At 39.1% G+C, this 27,046-nt stretch overlaps 1 protein-coding gene and 1 long non-coding RNA gene across 6 annotated transcripts in view; one reads left to right on the forward strand and one right to left on the reverse strand.

The window, feature by feature from the left end:
* LOC118144265 (uncharacterized) overlaps window positions 1–5,984 on the reverse strand; it is a 437,346-nt gene extending 431,362 nt beyond the window's left edge. Inside the window, exon 1 of one of the 5 annotated variants that reach the window (XR_013521933.1) lies at window positions 5,416–5,984. This is a non-coding gene — a long non-coding RNA (uncharacterized LOC118144265). The remainder of the gene's footprint in view (window positions 1–5,415) is intronic. The other 4 variants (XR_013521935.1, XR_013521934.1, XR_013521936.1 and 1 more) reach the window with 4 other exon arrangements.
* LGR5 (leucine rich repeat containing G protein-coupled receptor 5) overlaps window positions 1–27,046 on the forward strand; it is a 143,745-nt gene that overhangs the window by 96,123 nt on the left and 20,576 nt on the right. Inside the window, exons 5-8 of the mRNA XM_002807128.7 lie at window positions 16,291–16,506; window positions 20,035–20,106; window positions 22,980–23,048; window positions 25,180–25,251. Of these exons, the coding sequence (XP_002807174.4) occupies window positions 16,291–16,506; window positions 20,035–20,106; window positions 22,980–23,048; window positions 25,180–25,251 (429 nt within the window). The remainder of the gene's footprint in view (window positions 1–16,290; window positions 16,507–20,034; window positions 20,107–22,979; window positions 23,049–25,179; window positions 25,252–27,046) is intronic.

Here is a 27,046-nt window from a genome sequence, read left to right on the forward strand (position 1 = left end):
TATTTAAGATCAATTTGGGAGGAAACATTGAAATGTTCAGTTGACCATTTTAGTATGTTCCTTGGTTGGGGGTCATACCTAAATAAATTGTGAATGAGAGCTCATTAGAATAACAACTCTTCATATCCTCATTGAGCAATATGTATGGGAGGGACCAGTGTTGGAATTTGGGGTTTTGGGGTGGATATTTAATTTCAGCACCTGCAGTCCAAAGCACTACTTCCAGGATCCTGTCCTACATTACTCTGTAATATTTTTGCTTCTGAATTCAAATAAGAAATAATGCTTTCCTCTTGCCTAAAAAAAGTGGATATTTTGACATCTTTGATTTAATCTGCTTTTAGATTATTTGAGTTGCCTTGTAATCAAGTCTTTTAAAATGAAATAAAGGCTTAATTTTTTAGTTCTGCCTATGTAATACATTAGGGATCCTCAAATCAGGAGCCTAAGATCTACTGGTATATCCTGAAGCCCTACTGCACAGGTCTAAAAACCAAGAGCTTCCCCATCACAGAACACAGATGTGCAGACACAGCCATAAACAATCCCACAGATAGAAACATACCTTAAATTCACACACCACACACAGACACATAGACTCACAGAGGTGTTGGTGTTCCCTACTCTGAATCCACTACTTTTTCATCAGAAGTTTCCTACCCCCCTACACACAATGATTTAAAACTTCTTAATAAATACAGTTACTCACAAAAGAACATTCTCACCAGCTAGATGTTTTGGAACTTGTATTGTAGGCATTTGTTTGCAGTGATTACTTGACAACTCTATACCACTACTATTTTGTGACTAAATCTTCCTCCCATTAGAATGTGTGTTTACAATACATTGCATGATTTTCGATATATCACATGTTTAATATATGCTCTAATTTACTTACAATGGGGATGCACATCTGCCAGACAAAATACTGGGTTGTAGTTCATGATGAAGAAGATGAATGCATTAAAAGAGCAAATAAATATTGTGGACTCTAGCTGAAAATAGTTGTAAAGGCTCCTTTGGTTAATAATTACATACAGTTTGTTTAATGCATTTTACTGAGGTAACATAGGAGAAGGAAGATTGTGAGATTTGAAGATACTTTTGTCCTTTGATCTTTTTTTTTTAATGAAAGAAAATCTGTGTTTGAGATCATTTTAAGCCTTTTACTCTAGTCAAACAAAGTGACTTCCTAGGTTTTCACCAGCCTATAGATAAACAAGCCCACAAGGGCCCCTTTGTGGCATGGGATAGGTCTGTTGTATTTTCTGGAGCTCCTTGATGTCATGACGGTATCACTTATCCTTTGTTGCACAAGCCTTTACCTGAAGGAAAGAAGCAGCAGCTGGAGAAGCAAAACAGCCTCAAGTTGGGATATTTGTGTAAGGCTACAGGGATCTAGTGGCTAAATTGAAATGAAGATAATGGCGGTAGCCAATAGGAACTTTAAACAGCTGCAAGGCAGGCAGTAGATAGAAGGATAAGAGTTTGTAACCAAAAGCCACTATCAGCTGAAAGAAGATCACAAACAGACACAAACAGAAGTGAACTCTTTGAGAAAGAGAAAACCATGAATCTTTTGTTCACTGGAACTGGGTGGTGCCTCTCTGATAAAGGTGTTCAGATTTAGTTTCTTACAGTCTAGATATGTACTGTTCACCAGGTGTCTCTAGCATTTGACTTCTGATTTGCAAAAAGAATAACGTTTTGAAACTTTATAAATATGTGTTCCCTGTGAAAAGGTCAAGGGTTAACTTTCTGTTTTGACACTGACCACATCCGAACTGAAGGATCTGGATAGATACTCGGCCCCCAGTTCACACTGGATTGTGTCATCGGGGTATGCAATGTTTGTCAGGGGCCCCTTTGTCCAAAGCACAGACAGACCAGTGTGAATGTTGAATGTTGGCAACCTGTGCTGGTGTACCACTTTTTGTCGCTGATATTTTCTGTGCTGCTTTGATACAAGACTTAAGAGTTGTCAAAAAAGCATGATACTTTGGGAGGTTAAAGTGGGAGGATCACTTAAATCCAGGAGTTTGAGACCAGCCTGGGCAAGTGAGACCCCCATCTCTCTATAAAAAATTAAAAAGTTATCCAGACATGGTGTTCTGCACCTATAATCCCAGCTACATGTGAGGCTGAGGTGGGAGGATCACTTGAGCCCAAGAAGAACTCGAGGGTATAGTGAGCCCTGATCATGCCACTACACTCCAGCCTGGGCGAGAGAGCAAGACCATGGCTCAGAAAAAAAAAAAAAAAAGAATCTCTGAGGATAGGATTCATACATGCACTGGTGTTTTCTAACTGGATTAATTGCATAGTTAAGTATTTCCTAAGTGAAATTTAGGAAAACTATTGCCCTGACCTGGAGCTTTCCCTCAGATGATCTGCAAAGTATACTCCTGAACTCTTTTCAAACCTGAAATCATAAGCTTGAGCAACGTAGTGAGACACTGTCTCTAAAAATAAAGTAAATAAATAAAATTGGCTGGGCGTCATGGTGCATGACTGTAGTCCCAGCTACTCTGGAAGCTGAGGTGGGAGGATCACTTGAGCTCAGGAGTTTGAAGCTGCAGTGAGCTATGATCCTGCCGCTGCACTCCAGCCCAGGCAACAGAGCAAACCCTGTCTCTGAAAAAAAAGAAAAGAAATACCTGATACAACAACAAAATCCATACTTTGCATTCTACTATGAGCTAATAATATATTTAAAATATAAAAGTCAGGCATTGTCTCGTTTGTGTTTAATTGAAAACAGCTGCATGTCTGTGAATTCCACTGATAACACGGGGAGATAAAGTTAAGAGGCCACATGCTCTATCACCCTGCTCTTCAGATTTGTTCTGGGGGCCAGCAGCATCAGCAGCAACTGAGAAATGCAAGAAACCTGGGTCTCAGCTCTGCCTTACTTAATAAATATCTTTATTTTAACAAAATCCTAGGTAATTTGTATGCAAAATGCATTTGAGAAATTAACATTATTAGTGTTCTGTAATACTAACAAAGTGGTCTACAAATCAAAAATGGTTGAAAACGACTGACATAGATCATTTGCATTCTTTGCTTCACCCATATACCCTTGGCTTCATTGAATAAAGTTTAGGAAATTTGATATTGGTAATTGGTAACGTTGTTGTGAGGAAGAAACAAATTGTGCTAGTGTTTCAAGGAATGTAAATTTCCATTTATTCCACACACAAAAGATGTTTTGTTTTGTTCAGAATGGAAACACATAGGTTCACTTGTGGGGTTTTTTTGTTTTTTATGAGATGGAGTCTCTCTCTGTCACCTAGGCTGGAGTACAGTGTTGTGATCTCAGCTCACTGCAACCTCTGCCTCCCAGGTTTGAGCGATTCTCCTGCCTCAGCCTCCTGAGTAGCTGAGATTACAGGCGCCTGTCACCACCTCTGGCTAATTTTTTATATTTTTGTAGAGATGGGATTTCACTATGTCGGCCAGGCTGGTCTCAAACTCCTGACCTCAAGTAATCTGCCTGCCTTGGCCTCCCAAAGTGCTGGGATTACAGGCGGGAGCCATGGCACCTGATCCACTTTTGTTATTTTAACTCTTCTGATGCTAACAAATTGCTGGGCTAAGGAATAAGGGTGCAGGCCCACAAGCCAGACCCCAGCATCCCAAAGCCTGCCTCTGTACAGTATGTACATTTGGCTTCTGACATGGCAAGGACTGCCCAGACACCAATTAGATTTTGTATAATGTAATCAAATATAACCTAATTTCCTTTCTGTTTCTTGGAAGGGGATAGGAAATGTAATCAGATTCACAGTAAGCTGTATTTTACCAAAAAACTGTTGGCATTATGGACATTTGAGGACTAGAATCAGATTACGGTGATTTGATAGAAACTCAAAACTTAACCCTCCCATGCCCTCACACATTTATTGTTCATTTGTGATGGTTATTAATAAATTATAAGCGACTCACTGTCACTAGTGAAGTTCAGGATGACTAAAGAGAGTTGTATATTCATGTTTGTCCAGTTAACCAGAGTATTATTTAATGCATGTTGGTTTTTATTCCAAGTGTGCACTAGTGAAGCTAATTGTGAAATGTGCACATTCAAAAAGGCAATAGGTTGTTCAATAGAAAATGAAAGAAGAATTAAACACATCTTTATTATTGTTGCTATTCTCCAATTAACTAATATTCATCTTTAGAATATGACTATATTTTAAAACCCAAGAATAAAGTATAATTCCTGCCTGACACACGATCTGCCCATACGTCTTATGATATCATCTTCAGGGCTATAGATGCCACCCCTGGACCCTGTAAAATGTCAATAACTTCATCAGACTCTGCATGGTAGCCTTTTCCTTACGGTAGTCAAAAAAGTGAGAGAAAAGAAGCGAGAGGAATAGGTGAGGAGGAAGAGATGGGGCTCATAGCACTGAGCAGAAAGAAAGACAAGCCCAGAACCAGGAGCAGTTTTCTCTCATTAATATCCAGGAGCCTATTGGGCTTCAGACATGGGCTATAGAATGGGAAGGAGGTAACAGAAGACAAGGAAGTGTCAGAAGACCAAAAGAAAGGAAGGTGAGGTAGCCAAAAGAATAAGATTAAAGGATCAAAAAGGTCAAAAGACAAACAGTGGTTTTAGTATTGGTGACATTCCTTCCACTAAAATAGTCTCCAGAAACAGAAGTCACAAGCCTACACAATAAAAATGTACTGTGTTTTAGTTTGTTTTGCTTTCTTCACAAAAGCACCAGGATATTAGGTACCTGTGGGGATGGAGGCGGACTTAGAAGTTCTAGAGGCCAAGGCATTTTTCTATTGCACAATGAAGAGTTCACTTCATGGAACCATATGCAGATCAGCACCCAGCGTGTTCTTATGAGGAGGAAAAGTTTTGCCCTGACTCCTCTCCAATTTAAACATTAGGGAGAATTATTTTAGCAGGCAAAGCTCTTTCTACATAATGTTTACAAGAAGAGAAAGCTAAAATTGGAGCATTATCCGCAGAATCATATAAGGAGGGAAAAGTGAATACTTTATGCAATAACCATGCATGAAAGATTCTTATATCAGGTTACCTGCCAGTCCTGTGATAAACTGTGTACATGGCAGTCATATCAGAGAAATAAAGAGAACATGGGTGTTATGGAATAAGAAGTAAAATTTTTTAAAGCTTGTGATGTAAAATGAGGGTTAACTTTGGAAAGTAGATTGAACTCTTGGCTGCAGAGATGACAGCCATATCATCTCATCAAATGAGGTACAGTCTTTCCGCCTTTCAGGATAAATGGGGTCAGTGATCAGTTGTGAAAGGACACATAAGGAAAGCAGCAGAGAATGGGAACATTGCAAAGACAAAATCAGAATGTGGAACTGAGTTAACACCCATGGTTATCAAAGCAGCAGCCTCCCGTATTTATTAAACAGTTTTACCTGCATCATCATACTTTGTCCTCACAGAAACCTCATGAGATAGGTGCTGAGATTATTCAGTTCTTAGTACTGAGGAAGCAAAGAGCCAGAGAGGTCAGCTGATCTTCCCTAGGTCACATGGTTTGTAATAAAGTCAGGCTAGAGGTGAGTCAGGGATAAGAACCCTAGTTTGCCACCAGATTCCAGAATCTGCCCATTTCACTATCACATCATCTTACCTCCCTCATAGAATCCTCTGCAGAAAATGGGCACTGAGGAAAAGAAGGAAAGGCTTGACAGAAACACAAATCATCTGTAGACATATAATTGTGAATGTTTACAAGAAGAAAGGAAAGTTGGAACACTGCAAAACAGAAAGAAATAAATGAAAGGAGGGAAGGGAACGATATTAAAGCATGGGCCAGTCAGCCTTTTCTAGTGTTTCTCTGTGCATGCAGGTGTCTGGTCCCTCACCACCTGTGAGGTAGAAACTGTCTCCATTTTTCTGAGGAGGAAACCGTAGGTGAGAAAGTCAAAGGCATCCTGCTGCCATTGCAAAGGTAAGGATTATTAGACTAAGACAAGAGAGAAGAACATTCCAGACAGAGGGAACTAAGTGTGCAACTCCTTAGCGTGGGGAGGAAACCTGGAATGTCAAGGAACATAGAGAAGGTCAGTGCAGCTGAAGCATGAGGAGTGAGGTGGAGAAATGTACAAGAGGAGCACATCTAGTGAGACAGGTGGAGACCAGACTCCTTGAAAGACATTTGGGACATGTCAAGGATTTCAGTCTAAAGACTGAACAATAAATTGTAAAAGCAATGGGAATCCGTTGGAGGGTTTCAAGGCTGGCAGGTGGGGGTACTCAGATCTGTGTCATTGCAATAGTCTAGGAGGGAAAGGAGAACTTTGTCAGGGTGGGGACAGTGGAGATGAAGAAAGGGAGATGGATTTGAGAAATATCTAGCAGATGAAATTACCATTGTTTGGTAATAAATTGGCTATGAAAAATGAAGGAGAAAGAGATGTGGAGAATAATTTCTAAGGTTCTGATTTATACAGCCATGTGCTTACTGAAGCCAGTCACTGGACAAGACACATTGGGAGAAGGTTGTTCATATTTGCAGAGTGTGTGGGTCCTGGATAATGAGTTTGGTTTTGAGTACCTGTGTTTGAGGAGGAACAACTAAGTAGAGATGTCACATAGTTTGAAATCCACATCTGGGCTGAAGGAAAAAAAAGTAAAATCTAGTTTAGGTCCCCCAGCCATGCTTTTCTCTTCACCTAACACTTCATTACCTTGATTGATTTGCCTGACTACCCTTTAGAAAACATGCACGGTTGAGACCATGCCTGCCTGGTTTACTGCTAGATCTTCAGCACCAGGCAGAGTACCCAGGACAAAGAAAGCTCTAGAAAATACTTGTCAGACTGAACTGAAACCTCAGACTCTGAGTGTTGATCTAGACAGCTACTCAAACGAGGTCAGTCACATTCAAGATATGGCCATAGGCTAGACAGCCACTCAGGATCAGCTCATCTCTCCTAGTTTAGCTGTAACCTGCATCCATTCATCTCACTGGCTCCAGACTCTTACCTCTGTACTGTGGCTTTCCCACATGCCTTTCCTGGGCTGGGAGTTGGACCCAGTGGTTCCTGCAGAGATTTTAGTGTCGATCTATCTGCCAGAATTCATTTTCCCATTGTCTCAGCTGAGGATTCCCCATTCCAAGAGTAGGACGCAGGAAAGAATCATGATATTAAGTCTTGGAAGGTTGATGGGATTCAGATGGGGAGTGGGTAGGCGGTGCTTATGAATACAAGGCCCAGAAGTACTGTGGGAAAGAGCCAAAAAAGACACTTGACTCGAACAGGGAAATGAGATAAAAGTTTGGCCAGATAAGGTCAGTAGAGAGCTTTGAATATCAGAACAGAAAGTTAGGGTTTAAAAGGAATGATAATGTGGAAGAGCTGTAGATATCTAAGAGGGGAATAATTTAGAGTACAACTTTAGGGAGATTAATCTGGCAGCAGCCTACAGGATTCATTGAAGAGATAAGAGATCAAAGGCAAAGGCACCAGCTCAGAGGCTGTTGCAGTAATGCAGGTGTGAAGAGATAAGAGAATTAACTAGACAGTGAAAATGGAGAGCCTCAGAGATGAAGATAAATGGAAATAACTTGGTGAATGGTTGTCTGGAAGGCAATGGAAGATTCAAAAATGACCCCTAGATTTTAAACCCTGGTGATACCTGGAAGCCTAATGGTGCCCCAGATAGAAAAAGGATCTTTGTTTTCTATGGAGGAAAATAAAACTGAAGAAATTACCGCTCGCATTGCATTGGCTGTAGACCATCTCCTTGCTACAGTATTCACAGCAGTGGTGATCTCTGAGCTCGCTGAGCTACTTTTAATGTAATTTGACTTTAAAATATATTCCTTATCGAAGTCTTGCATTCCTCAAAGATGCCAGAGAGATGGAGGTTTGGTTCCTTTAGACACTTCATCTGGCTTCTAGTCGAGACAGCTGATTCGTCTCTAAATTATTGCACTCCAACAAACCTGCAGACTTTATCTCTCCCCAAGCTGGAGAGGGGGAGATTCTTTTCTCCCCTTTTTCTTTTCTTCTTGTTCTTCTTTTTTTTTTTTTTGTTAACCATTTCAGAAGTAAATCTAAAGCAATAAGTTTTCTTCTAATGGCCACACTGAGTTTACCAGTAAATAAGATGGTGATTAGAAAGACAAAAGCACAATTTTCCCATCTAAGCAATCATGTTATTTAATATTGTCCTAGACAGGCTTAATATCTCCCTGGATATTAATGTGGAATCACACATTATGCTCTCCATCAACATTTAAAAACAACCACCACCACAACAAAAGTGATTCTGGTATTACTGCAAAGAATTAATATAAAATAATATGGATTCAAGCTATAAAAGTACATCTAGATTAAATACTAGCCCAACAGTATTATAACAATCCTGTGACAAATTTAGCTCCAATGATCTAGTGAACATCAACCCAGTGGCCTGAGAACCCACGGCAATAAAATTTCAATGCAATAAAATTTTATCACAACAAAAAATTTATGTGCTTTGTTAAATTGTAATATACACCGATGAAGAACTACACTATTTTCACTTTATTGAAAAAGTAAAATAATAATCAAGAATGCTTTTATTTCTTAAAATTTATAAATGAACTAAATCTTTTTTGCTATCATGACTTGTTTAAAGTGGTCTCATAAAATGTACAACATACTGTATAAGAGGGTTGGTCACTTCTTTAAAACTTATTTTTTTTAAATGCTCATCCACGCCAGGATCTGCTGCTCTCTCCTGTAAATCCAGCACCTTGGGAAGCCAGGGCAGGAGGATTGCTTGAGCTCAGGAGTTCAAGACAAGCCTAGGCAACATGGCAAGACCCCATCTCTACAAAAGTAAAAAAAATAAAAATAAAAATAAATATTTTTATAATGCTCATTCAGCCAGTCACGGAAGCTCACACCTGTAATCCCAGCACTTTTGGTGGCCGAAGTTGGATTATCACTTGAGGTCAGGAGATAGGACCAACCTGACCAACAGGGTGAAACCCCAACTCTACAAAAAATTAGCTGGGAATGGTGGTACACACCTGTGGTCCCAGCTGCTCTGCTCGGGGGGCTGAGGTGGAAGAATCACTGGAACCCAGGAGACAGAGGTTGCAGTGAGCTGAGACACTGCCACAGCACTCCAGCCTGAGTGACAAAGTGGGACCCTGTCTCAAAAAAAAAAAAAATTAAATATTCATCCAAATATAAAATAGCAATGTCAGTCATAAAAAGCATTGCTTGATAACTCTGTTTATTACAAGAAGTCCTATAAACTGTATTATACAACTGTAGCATTCTTCACACTTTTGTTTTTTTTTTTTACCTCCAAGTCATCCATGTTAATAATTGACATTATTACAGTCATCTCAGATATGGAATTAACCAAGATCAATGGCTTATCTTTTGACTAACACTTTACTTCTTGCAGTTGATGGCTCATCAAAGACATTCTTAAACAAAGATATAAATTTGTGTGATACATTGACAAGGTGTCATATGCAAGATATAAAGGGCCATTTTCTGGAGCAACAATAACAATAATGATCTCATACATTCTCTAATCTTTACAATAACACCATTTATAAATGGAAAGTTTTTTCAGGGAGTATGGAGCAGATTAGCAAAATGTTTCTTGTAAAAAAGAAAATTTTCATAATTAACATTTTTCATGTAGAAATATTAGGAAGGAAACTTTAAACACAAAGAAAATGAGCTTATTTTATTTGGTGGCAGGGGCAGGTGGGGTTACCTGAACATGAAAGATTGTTTGAGGCCTAGCACTTTGGGAGGCTGAGGCAGGCAGATCACCTGAGATTAGGAGTTTGAGACAAACCTGGCAAACATGGGGAAACCCCATCTCTACTAAAAATACAAAAACTTAGCCGAGTGTGGTGGCACTCATCTGTAATCCCTACTACTCAGGAGGCTGAGGCTGCAGAATTGCTTGAACCCAGGAAGCAGAGGTTGCAGTGAGCCAAGATTGGGCCATTGTACTCCACCCTGGGTAGTAGAGTGAGACTTGGTCTCAAAAAAAAAAAAAAAGAAAGAAAAAGATTAATTGTTTACCTGGTACCTTCTAGCTCTTTGCCACATAGGACGCATTGATATGACAGAAACTCATTCACAGTGAACATGCAGTTATGTTTTATTTTTATTTTACCTAATACTGGGTAACATTCATCTCTGTTCTCGTGTGGACTCCATCCAGTTGCCCAGGCCAGAACTCTAAATCACCATAGCTTCCTCACCTTCCTCTCTGGCCACATTTGGGGAGTCTAGTTCTGCCAGGCCCACGTATTTAACATCCCTCATAGTCGGCCCTTCCTCGCCATTTCCACACTTCTTTCAGGCACTCATCTTTCTCACCCCGATGACTGCAACTGCCTTGGTCATGTACTTTCCCAATAGTCCCTCCTACACTCTTCTGTTAGAGTGACCTTTCTACAGCACATGTATTATGAGGGACTCAGAAAGCCTACAACATTCCCATTTCAGAGAAACATTTTTATGCAAACCTTGAACATTGCTGGGAGAGGATGAGCCATTTCTCATAGGGAGGTAGCCCAGAAACCAGGGAGTGACATCAGCCAGACTCCACTTACTTTTATTTACTCAAATTTATTGAGGCCTCTCAGGGTAAACTTAATGGTTTTGACCAGGTCCAGTGGTGGGAGAGGCAACCACTGGGTCCATAAGAGACAGTCTTCTTGGCCAAGCAGCTTGAGCAGCAGAGCCTCTTCAGTAATTTGTGGAGTCTTCAACCTCAAACCCTCCCTCCAGAGAAGGAGTGATTTCAACACACATCCAGAAGTCATGCCATGACTCTTCCTCATCAGTCATAGTCCTCTAAGAAACATTGGGAAGACTCACACTTAATAAAAACTCTGTTCTTGTACCAGATGTTGCAATATTTTTCCTTAGCCATTTTAGCCTTTTGGACACCAGCTATTCTATTGCTGGCCTAACACAGAAGATGTGCATCCTCTTTTCTCTGTGATGGAAACTTTGCTATAACACTAGTTAAAACATGCAGCATAGCTGCCGAACATACAGATTAAAGAACATATGGTGCATAGAGAATCGCCAACCCATGTGGCAAGAAAATGGCAATCTCCCATAGACATGTGAAATGATAAAGGGTTCAGAAACTTCAGGAAGAAAAAAATTAACTTTAAGAGAGGGAAAAAAATGATACCACTTCTGAATTTGAAGGTTTTCCTCAAATAATAAAGCCTGTCATTAAACAGTAAAACTTTTACCATTTACAAAACACATTCATATTTCCTCATTTAATTCTCAAAGTAATCTGTGACATGTGATTCTGCCTCATACATGTGAACATTAACCCACAGAGAAATCAACATGCCCTCAAATCTCAGAATTAAATGACAGCGTCTTGAGTTAAATCTGTGTCCCAATTTCCTAATTCAGTGTACTTTCCAGTTTACCATATGCCCATCAGGTAGGTTGCTGTAGATGGCATAAGAAGTAAGGAATATTTTTGTTTTACCGGCAAATTATATATACTATAAACTATATGTAACAGGCCCCTCCCAGAAGGGAGCATAAAATGGGTGCTATTTCCCATATAGTAATCACTTTTCAGATGGCATTTCAAGATCATAATTAAGAGCTTTTATTTGAATGAAGGCAAGGCCACTCATTATTGAAAGTGTTTTACTTTGCTGCACATAGCTGCAGACAGGTTTGGGACTGCCTCTGCCACAATTTCAATGGATGCTTAAATGCCACGATCATTGCTAGAAACTTTCTCTGCAAATGTCACCACTTCTCTTTGACCTTCAGAATGCAGATATTACAGTCGATGATGTATCAGAAACAAAACTATTTGCCCTCTTGCATTGTGTGTGTGTGTGTGTGTGTGTGTGTGTGTACACACACATGTAGCAATAATACTAAAGGCTGAAAAATAAGGGTGACTTCTATAAGTCTAATTGCAGGCACCTCTAAATTATTTCCATTATGAGAGTTGAAAGAAATAGCCTGCATTTCTCAGAACTGAAATTCGCTGACAGTCTGGCACTCGGTTTAGCCACTTTTGCTTAAGCAAAATTTGAATTTACCTTTATTTTTCTGAATGATTTCAATGATCAAAAGATAAAAATGCAAAGCATTAACCAGCTTCATATAATAATTTATGTAATAGTATATAAAATCATCAAGATACTTTATATTTACAAAGTCCTGTTGTGTTGTTTTCTTAATCATAAAGCAATCCTATAAGCTAGAGAGGAGTTACCCCCATTTAACGTATGTGAAAGCTAAGGTCTGTCAATTTGGCCAGGGTCATACAGCTTCTAGAACTGGCTGGAACCTGGTACTTCCCATTCCAAATCTCTGCACTAATCTGCAGATTCTAAGGTGCCTACACACACACACACACACACACACACACCCTCTGTGACTTGCACAAAATGGAAATAACAAAGAAAAACTTAAAAACCAGAACTATATAATTATTTTTGTTGCTACTGAAAATAAGTCTATTATGGAACCATATTTTTTAGGTATATGTCTTCTTGTATTGGATAGTAATGTTTATCTTATACCCCACTGCTAAAATATTGCATTTTTCAAGCATATGAATAGAGAATGTTCAGCTGCCTGAAAAGACCAGATTAATATAATACGAACTCTTTCTTTACTTACTGAATGGACACAGTTTCTGCCCTGTCAGCTGCTTTGTCCACAGTCTTAACCTTACTCTGGAAGAACTACCTGAATGAGTGACTGGATAATTAATTCTATACTCAGGTTTAACCTTGGGATCTTCTGTTAAGAGTAAATCAGATATAGAAGCAGAGTGTAGAATAGTGGCTGCCAGGGGCTGGGAGTGGGAGTGGCTGAGTCAGGGAGATGTTGGAGAAAGGGCACAAAGCTTCAGTTAGACAGGACGAATGACTTCTGAAGATCTATTGTATGGCATGGTGACTACGGTTAATAATAATGTATTGTGTACTTGAAAATTGCTAATAGATTAGAGCTTAAATGTTCTCACTACAAAAAAATGTTAAGTATGTGAAGTGGTGGATATACTAATTAGCTTGATTTAATCATTTTACAATGTATACATATATCAAAAAAATCACATTGTATACCATAAATATATGCAATTTTTATTTGTCAATTATTTCTTAACAAAGCTGGAGGAGGAAGTTTAATCAGATAATGCCTTTGAGTGTGAACAATATACCTGAATTAGGTTTAGACCACAGAGGCCAGGTAGATATGAACTCTAAAACACTGCATTTAGAAGGAGTATCATTTATAGAGAGCTTCTTATATGGAGAAACTGTAGTAGAGACATGCGTTAATGCTTCACTCGGGACATCTGAAAGTCTACGCTGTTGAGTTTAAATCTAGGAATATTAGTATTTACAGTGTTCAATCTCCAAAGAATTTTCCTATCTTACTCATTTCATTTCAGATAGCAAATTGGTATAAGATAATAGTGTGGAGGCCAGATTACATCCTATTTTCTGGGGGGAAAAGAAATATGATTCATAAAATATATCCAGAGAAATGGATATATTAAAATTGGGAATTGATACCCAGGTCATTTCAAGATACAGCAGAAACTTTGGTAGCAACATAAAATACCACAGAAGACAATCCTATGACTTCATGCTGTAAGAGCCTTTTCCATAAATACATCCCAATGTTTGCAATGAACTTTAAGGTTTGTCTTTTCAAGACTTTTTTTTTTAATTTTTTGAGACAGAGTCTCACTTTGTTGCCCAGGCTGGAGTGCAGTGGCAAGATCTCAGCTCACTGCAATCTCCACCTCCTGGGTTCAAGCGATTCTTGTGCTTCAGCCTCCCAAGTAGCTGGAATTACAGGCATGTACCATCAAACTCATCAGATTTTTGTATTTTTTATAGAGATGGGGTTTCACCATGTTGGCCAGCCTGGTTTGGAACTCCTGACCTTGGCCTCCCAAAGTTCTGGGATTACAGGCATGAACCATTGTGCCCAGCCCAAGACTCTGAGAAGCTACTCACACTTTTTCTTTTTCTTTTTTTTTTTTTTTTGAGACAGAGTCTCACTCTTGGCCTGGCTAGAGTACAGTGGCATGATCTCGGCTCACTGCAGCCTCTGCCTCCTGGGTTCAAGTGATTCTTTTGCCTCAGCCTCCTGAGTGGATGGGACTACAGATGTGCACCACCACACCCAGCTAATTGTTTTTGTATTTTTTATAGAGATGGGGTTTTGCATTTTGGCCAGGTGGATCTGGAACTCCTAACCTCAGGTGATCCACCTGCCTTGGCTTCCCAAAGTGCTAGGTTTACAGGTGTGAGCCACCAGGCCCAGCCACCACTCATACTTTCAATGCATAGACAACTGGCAATAAACGAAAACACAGAAACTCACATTATTAAGTGTCTATCCTTTCATCAGTGCAATAGTTAAGAAGAGTTTACATGTGTGCTTTGCTTCTCGTCAAACAAAAGCAATCACCTCTTTATCTCCTGATGAAATTATACCTTATTCGAGCTTAAGCCAATCACATTGTTGTTAAAGAAAGGAAAAAGAGATGGTGTTGAGTTTTCTAAACATTTCAGGCTCCATTTATTGACAGAATCTTAAGATGTTTGAAAGCTGTGTTTCTGTTGCCTACAATGATAGTTGTTCTATTGGAAATTTAATTGTAAATGGGCTATGACACCCAACTTTTAAAATTTTTTCCAAGTGACCTTTTCTCAGCTATTAGCAAACCTTGGAGGATTAGAAGTCCTCCAGATGTCAAGACTTTTAAAGCATCACTTGTTCCCATTCAGTCGGTAGAAGTAGGAATCAGAAGATGATTGAAGTGGTGTAATGGCCACAAGTGAGGAAGCTGCTTTCCATAGAGATGAACTTCCTACCGACAAAGAATTTTATTTCTAAATTGTTTAATTTTGGTTTGCAGAGGATTATTTTGTGATCCTGGTGTGCTTCCTGCATCTGTTAGTCTTAAATGCTTCCGAAAACATTTTTCAAAATCCACTCGTGATTTTCCAATCCTTCCTAATTCATGGGCCACTTAAAATAGAACTCTTCTTCTTTTTCTAATCCTACCTTTGAAAATGCAAATGTATGGGTCTTAAAAACAGATTAGGAAAAAACAAGTGAGTGCTGTTGGAAGCATAGTTTGAGTAATGGTGGTTCTATTATTCATGCATCTTACAGAAAACTGCAAATGATGTGAGTTTTGTCACTTCCATAAGAAAAGATAGGACCTTTAAATTATAGCCACTGTTTATGTTGGATTGGGGCAAAATAAATGTATGCACTCCCTCTGCTGGCTTTGAGGTGACAACAGCTCATTAACCAGACTTATTTTTAGATGTATTTTCCCATTTTAAAACAGATAAAAATGGAATGTGGGAAAAGGAAGCAAAAGCTGGAAAGTTGTTAATTTTATTATTCATTTAAAATGTCAGAAAAACAAACTTCTGCTTCACACAAATGGTTAGGATCAGCAAGAACACTGGCAGTTTTCAGGCTTTCCAGTGCTGTCCTAAGAAAAAGGAAGGGGCCATCTCTCTGAGGCATGTCTCTAATGGTCTTTAAAAAATTACTCAGTTCCAATGAGAACACATGGACACAGGGAGGGGAACATCACACACCAGGACCTGTCGGGGGGGTGGAGGGCAAGGAAAGAGAGAGCATTAAGACAAATATTTAATGCATGAGGGGCTTAAAACCTAGAGGACGTGTTGACAGGTGCAGCAAATCACCATGGCACATGTATATCTATGTAACAAACCTGCATGTTCTGCACATGTGTCCCAGAAGTTAAAGTTTTTTAAAAAAATTACTCAATTCCTTCAAATACTGAAATAATCTTTTCCCAGAGCTTACTGAACAAACTAGTAGACTAGTATGTTTAGTATGTTCAAAACAGTAAGGGAAAGCAAAGATAATTCCTTTGGCTTAGGGTGGGAGGAGGAAAAGGGTATCTCTATGCTAGTGTCAAAAAGAAACTAAAAGATCATCACATTGAAACTCCATACCTCAGGGGAGGCCACTTCCATGCATGAAAGAGTATTACCTACAATCCTGGAAGAGAATCATATAGTATCATGGAATTTTAGAGCCAGAGGACCTATGAAGCAACCATCTACACATGAATGGAAGGAGAGCCCATCCAGAGAGGAAATGCTCCAGATGGCAGGGCTCCTGGGGACCCCAAGCCCTGTTCCACTCTTGTCCGTCATACATGGGAAGGGTTTTTCTGCAAAGTTGACCTTCTGCCTGGGCTTTGCTCCCTTTTTCATTCTTGTTTTCTTTGTTTCACAGGCGTCTGGATGCTAACCACATCAGCTATGTGCCGCCCAGCTGTTTCAGTGGCCTGCATTCCCTGAGGCACCTGTGGCTGGATGACAACGCTTTAACAGAAATCCCCATCCAGGCCTTTAGAAGTTTATCAGCATTGCAAGCCATGACCTTGGCCCTGAACAAAATACACCACATACCAGACTATGCCTTTGGAAACCTTTCCAGCTTGGTAGTTCTGTAAGTTTTATTGATTTTGCTCTCTCTTTTAACAGTTTCTAAAGTCACTGGAAGACTTTGGCCTTAAAATGCTGGCTCTTTGAAGCTTAAATGGGGACATTTTAAGTGAGGAAAACCACCTGAGTCCCTCCCCAAAATGACTTATAAATGCTTCAATTGTGTAAATGACTTAAACAACATTTATCAAGCACCTGCTAGGTCATACAAAGATAATGAAATATGGCCTCTGCCTTAGAGGAGCCCACTGCATATTGCGTATGCACTATATAATTAGTATAGTCACTGCACAAGTTAACAACAATTCCTTAGTTTAAAAAATAATTGATAATTCAGGTCAAATTGAAAGATATTCTTCTTATTATCTAATAAGAACTTTTTCAACCCTTACCAAGGAAAGAGAAGTGAGAACAAATGATGTAACTGCCCAATGAGTTTTTTTTCCCCCGCTGCCCAAACAGAGCCAGTTTATCAAGAGAAGAGAATTGCAATAAAGAATAACACATGAGGCCAGGCACAGTGGCTCATGCCTCTAATCCTAACACTTTGCAAAGCCAAGACAGGTGGATTACTTGAGGTCAGGAGTTCAAGGCCAGCCTGGCCAACATGGTGAAACCCCACTTCTACTAAAAATACAAAAATTAGCTGGGCATGTTGGCACACGCTTGTAATCCCAGCTACTGAGGAGGCTGAGGTGGGTGGGTCCCATGAACCCATGAAGCTGAAGTTCCAGTGAGCCAAGATTGTGCCATTGCACTCCAGCCTGGGAGACAGAGTAAGACTGTCTCAAAAAAAAAAAAAAAAAAAAAAGTTTATCACACAAAGAGCCAGCTAAATGGAATACTAGAGTGTTATTATTACTCAAATTAACCTCCCTGAAAATTCAGAGGCAAGAATTTTTTAAAGATAGTTTGGCTAGCAGGGAGCTGGGGAATGGGGAATGCTGATTTGTTGGGTCAGAGATAAAATCGTAGGGGGTTGAAGTTGTCCTCATGCTCTGAGTCAGTCCTTGGTGAGGTCCTTAAGACCAGATGGGCCAGGTAACCCATTTGGGAGGTTCCAGCTGATCTATCAGAATACTATCAGAATACACAATCTAAAAAATATCTTGAACACCGATCTTAGATTTTACAATAGTGATGTTATCCATAGGAGCAACTGGGGAGGTTAGGAGTCTTGTGGCCTCTGGCTCCATGACTCCTAAACCATCATTTCTAATCTGTGGCTGATTTGTTACTTTTACAAAGGCAGTCTGGTCCCAAGGAAAGGAGCAAGTTTATTTCAGAGAGAAGCGGTTATCATTTTGCTTCAAAGTTAAATTATAAACTAAATTCCTCCCAAGGTTAGTTCAGCCTATGCCCAGGAATAGACAAGGGCAACAAGAGGTTAAAGGCAAGATGGAGTTGGCTAGGTCAGATCTCTTTCCCTGTCATATTTTTCTCACTGTTGTAATTTTTGCACAGGTGGTTTAATTGATAACATGTTATACATTTACACAGCTTCCCCCCCTCCCCGCCCTGGCATATGTCTAAATTTCATTATTTTAGTGAATCAAAAATGATTCTCAAACAAGTAACGGTTTGAAAAATAATCAGTCTTCTTTAAGAATGTAGCAGTATGACCCCCACATGTATAATATAATAACCAATCAATGAGGAAGGCTTCTTCTCACTAATTCTCTCTTTGCTCCATGCCCCCCCACTGACCCACCGCTTCCTTCCATCATTCCACTTGATGATATGTCTGTCTCTTGCATTGTAGTATGTACTACTTTGAGGGCTGGCCAATATCTTACTCATCTTTTTAGGTTCCTCTCAATCCCCTTCCTCATATGCTGCATGTAGAAGATCCTCAATGAATGTTACATAAATCTCACCTAAAACCAAAATTTATCTATCAGAACAAAAATCTTAGTATGGAAGGAAAATAAATTTTATGATATTAACAAATTTCTACACTGAATTTCACATAGAAGGATGATGCTACTGACCCACTAAAAACTGGGTATGTGCTTTAATTTCTTTTCCTCCACTAGAGGAAATGATTTACAGAGATCCAGTTATACTTTTTCACTCTATCCTGCTTAAGCCCATTTTTTACAATCCTTTTGGGAGTTGGTCCAATTTTCAGTTGTGCACAGCTGTTCTCACTGGCTCTGACCTAACTGACTTACCAATTGAGCCAAAGATGATAATTATACACACTAATACCATGTCAAGACAACTAACCTCCTTGGGCAGCAGAAAAATCTGATCATCATTGCCTGTGACTGAAATCATTGTTTCCTGTTGACCTGTGCCCCCGCCCTGGGAAGGTAGCCATTACATGCCTTCAGCTTTATTAGAAAATGTCCTTGCTATCTATCTTCCAGGTGTCAATGATGGTCAGTGTCTCTGCTTAACATCCTACATCCCAAAGCCATGCTGATCAAACTATGCTTAAAAATATGCCTTGAGAATGTAAATTAGTTCAACCATTGTGGAAGACAGTGTGGCAACTCTTCTAAGATCGAAAGACAGAAATACCATTTGACCCAGCAATCCCATTACTGGGTATATGCCCAAAGGAATATAAATCATTCTATTATAAAGATACATGTATATATATGTTCACTGCAGCACTATTCACAATAGCAAAAACATAGAATCAGCTTAAATGCCCATCAATGATTGACTGGATGAAAAAAATGTGGTACATATACACCATAGAATACTATACAGCCATAAAAAAGAACAAGATCATGTCCTTTGAAGGAACATGGATGGAGCTGGAGGCCATCATCCTTAGCAAACTAACACAGGAACAGAAAACCAAATACTGAATGTTCTCACCTAGAAGTGGGAATTAAATGATGGGAGCACACATGGACACATAGAGAGGAACAACACATACTGGGGACTATCATAGGGTGGAGGGTGGGAGGAGGGAGAGAATCAGGAAAAATAACTAATGGGTACTAGGCTTAATACCTAAGTGATGAAATAATCTTTACAATAGACCCCTTTTTTATTTTTTTATTTTTATTTTATTTTATTTTTTTTAAAGTGACGAAGTAAAACTGTCTCTATTTACAGATGGCATGATCTTATAAATAGAAAACCCTAGAGACACCACCAAAAACCTGTCAAAACTAAATAAAGTTATGACACAAGTTTACCTATGTAACAAACCTGCACATGCTCCCCTGAACTTAAAAGTTAAAAAAAAAACAGCCTTGAACCCTGAACTGACTTATATCAATTATATTGCTCATATTACTATACACACCCTGATGTCCCAAAGCTAAAAGGTAAAAAACTCTGACTTTTAAGTTCTATGGTATAGAATCATCTGTGGTATGAGTGAATGCAGCATATAGCCTTTTTATTTTAAGTTAGCTTCTCATTTTTTTTTTTTTTTGTATTTTTTTAGGTTAGCTTCTTATAATTAGTGCATTCTTCAGTATAAGTTTCTTTGGATTTAAGCAGTCAAAATGTTAAGTTTTGCTATGTGCAGTGTGCCTTCCTAACTATCTGTAATGTTCTATTGCAGACATCTCCATAACAATAGAATCCACTCCCTGGGAAAGAAATGCTTTGATGGGCTCCACAGCCTAGAGACTCTGTGAGTTGACCTTGTTTCCCTTTTTTTCAGTTTTTCATGAATATTCTGAAAGAATCAAAATAGCCTTAAAGCCAAATTTTGTTTGATTTGGTTAATTGCCTGAGCTTTCAGCAGATATTTACAGTGGCATTATCTTACACACACACCCCCACAGAGCTAAATAATAAAACTGGGATTTTATTTTAATCTAATAGAGTGATAAATTAGTTACAATCATTAGAAATTAAATGAGATGTTCTCTACTGAGCAGTGACTGCTTAGAAATGTGTAGTCTCTGTCAAAGATCACTCAGGCTCACTATTCATGAGTCTGGTACTCCCTGCTGAACACGAGGATGCAGACCAGGCAAATGCCTGCGTCTTCAATCCCACATGAACAGGCACCTCATTAGGAAACAGTGACGGCTCATGCTAAAGCAATTCAAAAGATGAAAAAGGGACTGGGGGATGGTGGCTCATGCCTGTAATCCTAACACTTGGGAGGCCAATGAAGGAGGATCACTTGAGTCCAGGAATTTGAGGCTGCAGTGAGCTGTGATCATGACAGTGTACTCCAACCTGGGTGACAGAGCAAGACCTTGTCTCAAAAAAAGAAAAAAGGTGCAAAGTAATAATAGCTACTATTTATTGAGTATATCTATAAGCAAATACTGTGCTAAGCATTTGGCATACATTGTTTTAATTATTTCTTACAGCCATCCTATGAGAGCAGATATTACTATCCCATTTTAGGCTCTAGTGATGTGAAGTTATTACATAGCTAGTCAGCAGCAGAACTGAGATTTGCCTCCTTCTCTAGTCTGATTCTGAAATTCATGTTTACTACTATATACTACTTCCAAAGAATAAGTCAAAAGTTCAGTTCTTAATTGGTACCTATAGTGAAAATAGAGTTCAGCCAGCTGACCATATCCTAGACACGCTCACAGAGCCAAGGTAGAGGTTCTTGTGGGCGACACAAGGGCCTCAGGCTTTTCCCAGGGGAGGAGCTGCTCTTCATTGCCCTGTTGAGTGAGAAAGGTATAATGAGAGTGAGGTGACAGGCAGGGAGGGTCCTGAGTGTGCTGGGAGAGGAGGGTGGTTGCAGCCATGTCCCCATCTTTACCCTCACATTTTTAATACTCAAATGCAATAAACCACACAGAGCACTGGATCTGCAATGCTGGCTCTGACCAAAACTGCAAAAGGAAAAGACCAAAGACCACTTCTCCTATGGCCCACGGTTCATTTACATACAGAGCTTAGCAATTTGTTCATGATCAGTTTAGCTTCTAACCAGATACAGGTTACTAACTTCCTGAGGGACCCTGTGTTGGTGGTGTTCTCCTAGCCTATGAGCACTAACAGCTCTTTCCAGGGTTATTTAAGTCACCCTGTGCTTCCTCTTAGGTGCCAAACATGAACTTGTCCAGGCAGGATCTTTATTTCAATTTAATGGCATAAACAAGCACTTCCCATCAGCTGCTAGGAGAAATTAGAACTCTTATCTACACAGGGCTGGGCTCAGAAATTTTAGCAATGGAAATCACCTTCTAGCCCTTTTGAACAATAACAGGAATGAAAAGCAAGATGGGCTTTGATGGGTATTTCCATAGTCTTTTCTTTTTTCCATCAATGTTGGGGTAAGGACCCAGCATTGCATGTAAATAACATAGAGCAAAACATGTCAGGGAAAAGTTCATGTGAGTCTTATTGTCTCCCCTTCCCCTACTTTGCCCAGGGCTACAGAGGATAAGTAATTTGGTTATTTCCAGCCTCTTCCTTTCCCTCACTAGAAATCCAAGTAATTTATAAGGGCCCAATCCTTGTTTAATCAAAACAGAGCATCTGGAGAGATTTACAAACAGGAAGAAAATTTATGTGTACAAAAGACACGCGTTTCCTGCCTGCAGTATAGTTTAAGGATGGTTTGTGCCAGACAAGTAGGAACCTTGACTTGTGTTTAACTCAGTCAAATTATCAAATTATCTTTGTCTTAAAATTAAATAGCAATTCTCCACAGGGGAGGATCTAACCACATCTGATTGCCTGACTGAAAGGTTTTTCTGCATCATCTGGGAAATCTACCATTCCCAGAGACCAGGAGGCAATTAGTTTTTCATACAAAGATCTAGATATAAGGTGGAATAAGTCTGTAAAGCACTTGTGAGTAATGAAATTGAAAAGCCAATTGTGTTGTAACAGTTACAAAAACTAACGATTTGAGATAATTTGACCGCTTCATCTCTGGGCATGAGGGATAACATAGAGCTTTGCCGCGCAGATCAAGGAAAACATCCTATTTTCTGAATCCTTTGTGACTCTGAAGAAATTCTAGACCCAATGTCCTTCCTAAAGAGTACCCTGTCTCACATAAACCTCTCCAGAAGCAAGGCTCATCCTGGACTTTAGGCTGTGAAAGTCAAGGTCAAAGCAGTCCTGCAAGATGTCGTGTCAAAAAGGAGTGAGAAGGGAACAAGAAAGGGGATGTGATCCAGGAGTCCTGAGGAGTGCAAATTCATGCTGACCAGTAGTGAGCCAGGCTCAGTTGAAGAGCTCATTAGCCAGCCATCAACACCTGGCCAAAGAGGCATCCCTCCCACTTCCAAGTTAACACGGCCACTGCTTCACACTCCCTTTCTTTTTTAGATGCCCCAGTGCCATTGAGCCTTGACTCTCAAATTTCTCATTATTAGTCAAATGACCATTTTAATGCAGATACTCACAGAATGCTGCTAGTCAACAAGCCAAGAGAATCTTTTTTCAAAAAGAAAAGCAATGAGAACTTCCATCAGTGATATGGGTTCATTGGAATAGCATGTTAACTTTCCTTGTAAATAGAATATATATGAAGTTTTAAATAAAAAGCTGAAAATACTATTTACTCATTTTCAGAGATTTAAATTATAATAACCTTGATGAATTCCCCACTGCAATTAGGACACTCTCCAACCTTAAAGAACTGTAAGTATTTAGGACAATTTTAATGAGAAAACTTTTATGAATGTATTTAAAAATACATGTGATTGTTTACATAATATGACTTGCTAGAAAATTTTAAGTTTATATAAATAATGATAAAACACACTTGAAATATGTTTTAATTGATTCTATCTCTAGCAATTATCAGATAATATTTTTTATTTATGCTGGGTTTCTCTAACATATATCTAAAATAAACACATATTTCTGTAAGCCATATTTTTTCTCTTTTTCTAAGCCATACATACTCTCCCAACATTTATATACTTTATAGATTTATAGATTTTTAGTAGTAGAACTAACATGGAATTTAGTTACTGAGCATTTCTAAGAACTTGAACATTCCTGGGTTGCATAAGTTTAGAAATAGATGAATCAAACTCTATGTGCCTAGTAAACTACAAGCCATGTTCTCATACATTACAGTTGACCCTTGAATAACTAGGGGTTAGGAACAACAACCCTTGCACAGCAAAAAATCCACATTTAACTTTTGACTCCTTAAAAACTTAACTACTAATAGCCTAATGTCGACCAGAAGCCTCATCAATAATATAAACAGTCCATTAACACATATTTTGTATATGTATTCTTTATTGTCTTCTTATAATAAAGCAAGCTAGAAAAAAGAAAATGTTATTTTAAAAATTCCAAGAAGGAGAAAATATATTTACTATTTCTTAAGTGGAAGTGGATCATTATAAAGATTTTCATCCCTGTCATCACATTGAGAAGGCTGAGGAGGAAAGGGAAGAGGAGATATTTGTCTTGTTATCTCAAGCCTGGCAGAGGCGGAAGAAAAACTCACGTATAAGTGGACCCATGCAGGCCAGCACAGTGGGTCATGCCTGTAATCCCAGCACTTTGGGAGGCCAAGGGAGGTAGATTTCTTGAGTCCAGGAGTTCGAGACCAGCCTGGACAACATGATGAAACCCTGTCTCTACTAAAAATATGAAAATTGGCTGGGCCTGGTGGCACATGCCTGTAATCCCAGCTTCTTGGGAGGCTGAGGCACAAGAATTGCTTTGAACCAGAGGAGCGGGGATTGCAATGAGCTAAGATTGTGCTACTGCACTCCAGCCTGGGAGATAGAGCAAGATTCTGTCTGAACAACAACAACAAAAAAAGTGGACCCATGCAATTTAAACCCATTTGTTCAAGGGGCAACTATCTTTCATTTTTAAATGTTTAATGAATCTTATTTAATTCTAAAACCCATAATTTTACTAAAGTAAAGCTGACTTTCAGCCATTGGGTTGCTTGCATATAGTGCCTTTTAGATGATAAAATTTAATTAGCTTTTTTTGTATCTAAAAAGATAAATAACCTATCTGAGTAATGTTCTAACACTTGGAAAGGAAAATAAACATAGAACCTCTTTCCCCCAGCAGTAAGAAGTAAGACATACAGCTAAAGGAGACACAGAGGAGCTTGTTTATAAGAAAAACCCTTAGGGTGTTCTGATTCAGGAAACCCCATCTGTGGCTTAGTTGGCTTAACTTGGCTTCATGGCATAGGTTCAGGCAGCCCAAAGAGTACCACTCACCTCAGACAGCCATAGGCTCAAATAAGCTCCAAAGATCATTGAATCTGCTTCTCTGCTATTCAGACATTAACAACAGATGACAATCAGCTTATAACAACAGACTCAATAGCCAGGGCACCTTTCTTCAAGTCAGAAAATTTTGTCCTCATAAGGAGACTCCTTAAATCTTTACTTCACTGCAGCTTAAGTCGATTTTCTCTTCTAGCTTCAAATGGGGTCAGTGGGGGTAATCATAATCTCTCCAAAAACGGTTTCCACTCTCTCATGTTTTTATACAATGATGCTTTCGTAGATATAAACAGTTTCTTCTTATAACATTAGATTGTAAGTTTTCATGAAGTTTATTATTTTCAGATTCTTTATTTCTCTTTTAGGATGACAGCACGTGATTATTTTTCCCCTACAGAGCAAATAAGGGCACATAAGTTTCAAGATGCATACAGGAATTTAACATTATCCTCTGGTTACTAAAGGTTCTGATTATTGCCACTGTGGTCAGGGTGGGGGACTCTATTAAATAATTTTACCCCACACATAATTTTTTATAATTTTTTTTGTCTTTCTAGAGGATTTCATAGCAACAACATCAGGTCGATACCTGAGAAAGCATTTGTAGGCAACCCTTCTCTTATTACAATGTAAGTGACCATAATGCTTTTTGGTTTCTCCATCCTGAAATATACTATACCTTTAAATACAATGATTATTCTATATGTGCCTGAGTTTTGTCTCATTCAGTCTAAGAGTTTATACAGAAAAGTATATATGCATGCATTTTGCCAGGTTCTAGCTAGACACCGAAATAATATAAAAGACTTTTTTAAAGATCCCATTATGCTTGTTATTGTCAGATGTGCTAGATATCTTTAAAATAATCTTGTAAAACGCTTTTGATTATCTTTATTTTCTAAGGAATAAAACTGATTTTTAGAGCATTAACGTGAAGTCTGCATAGTCATTGAGAACTTGAACCCAAGTATACTGGAAATATAAATTATTATATACAAGTAGATGTCTTTTACAGCAGTAAGCTCTAGCCTAAATTATACTGGTTTGTGCTAACCCTCTATCTCTACTCATTATTACGCCTAAACATTCACATTTATACAAACTAAGATGTAATTCTAGAAAGATAAAGAATGTTTTAGAAAGGTATATATGGGGATTTATGTGCCAGGTAAAATAGGCCAGGTACTGTGGCTCGTGCCTGTGATTCTAACACCTCGGGAAGCCAATGCAGGACGATCGTTTCAGTCTAAGAGTTGGAGGTTACAGTGAGCTATGATCACACTTCTGAAGTCCACCATGGGAAGCAGAAACAAAAGAATAAAACAGAATTACAACTACTGCATATAACTTCACATTTAATACAGAAGAATGAAGACATATTTACTAGTATGAGGCTGGCTCTCAGACAAAAGGCTCCTCTTAGAGGCAGGTTTGGGACGCCATCAGACCTGAGGTTGTGAATGAGAGGCCTGAATACAGAGGAGGAAAGTAAGGACAACTGTTAACCATGACTCTAGAAGCACTTCTCAGCAGATGTTGGTCCTGTGCCAACTGGATTGAGGGGCTTTCTGGAACCATGTGGTATTTGTCACAAATGAGCATCAAGTCCCAATTAGGCCGGACAACCGGAAGAGAAAAACCATTCATTGTTTCTGAAATGTTCTGGCAATATTTTGGCAAACTAAGAGTTTTAAAGTGTATTGATAATAAACATTAGTCCTCATTAGGGACTATTTGCATATTAAGAGGTTGGCAAATTACATTGCCTTTGCTCCTCCTTCTGCAACCACAGTACTGGTTTTTCATCAGTCTTTTGATATGCTAATACTCCCTAAGGAACTAGCAGCCTTTCTCCATATGTATTAGAGCTTCTATCCACTATTTGACAGTATTGACCATTTTCTCCCTGAAACTCTCCTCTCCTTGCTCCTGCATCTGTTTCCATCTCTTCCAAGTCCGCATTTCTGTGAATGCTTTCCTTGTCTGGTTGGCTACCCAGTCCTCATTTCCACCTCTGTGGTCCTCATTCTTTTCATCCCTCCTGACCTCCACTGCACCAGCCTCTCTGCCAGCCATGACATCTAGATTTCCACCAGGCTGCATGAGGCTGGCCTCCCTCCCCTCACGGTTGCTGCAGGTCATCTTCCTTGAAGCACAGCAATGACCTTGTTACTCCTGCTATGAAACATGCATTCAGGATGTCTGTTTACACAATGCAAACTCCTCACCCTGACATTCACAGCCTAAAGCCATATGTGAACCTCTCATAAGCCAACCCTCTCAACCAGTTCCCCAAAGCTCTCCTCAATCACCCTAAGTCCTACACCAGACTCACTAAACTGTGTTCACTGAACAAAGCTTTCTTTTTTATTTCCTTTGCTCCTACAATTCCATTCCCTCACTATGCTTCCTGAAATTCTGTCT

This window comes from Callithrix jacchus, chromosome 9, assembly GCF_049354715.1.
Source record: "Callithrix jacchus isolate 240 chromosome 9, calJac240_pri, whole genome shotgun sequence".
Taxonomy (NCBI): domain Eukaryota; kingdom Metazoa; phylum Chordata; class Mammalia; order Primates; family Cebidae; genus Callithrix; species Callithrix jacchus.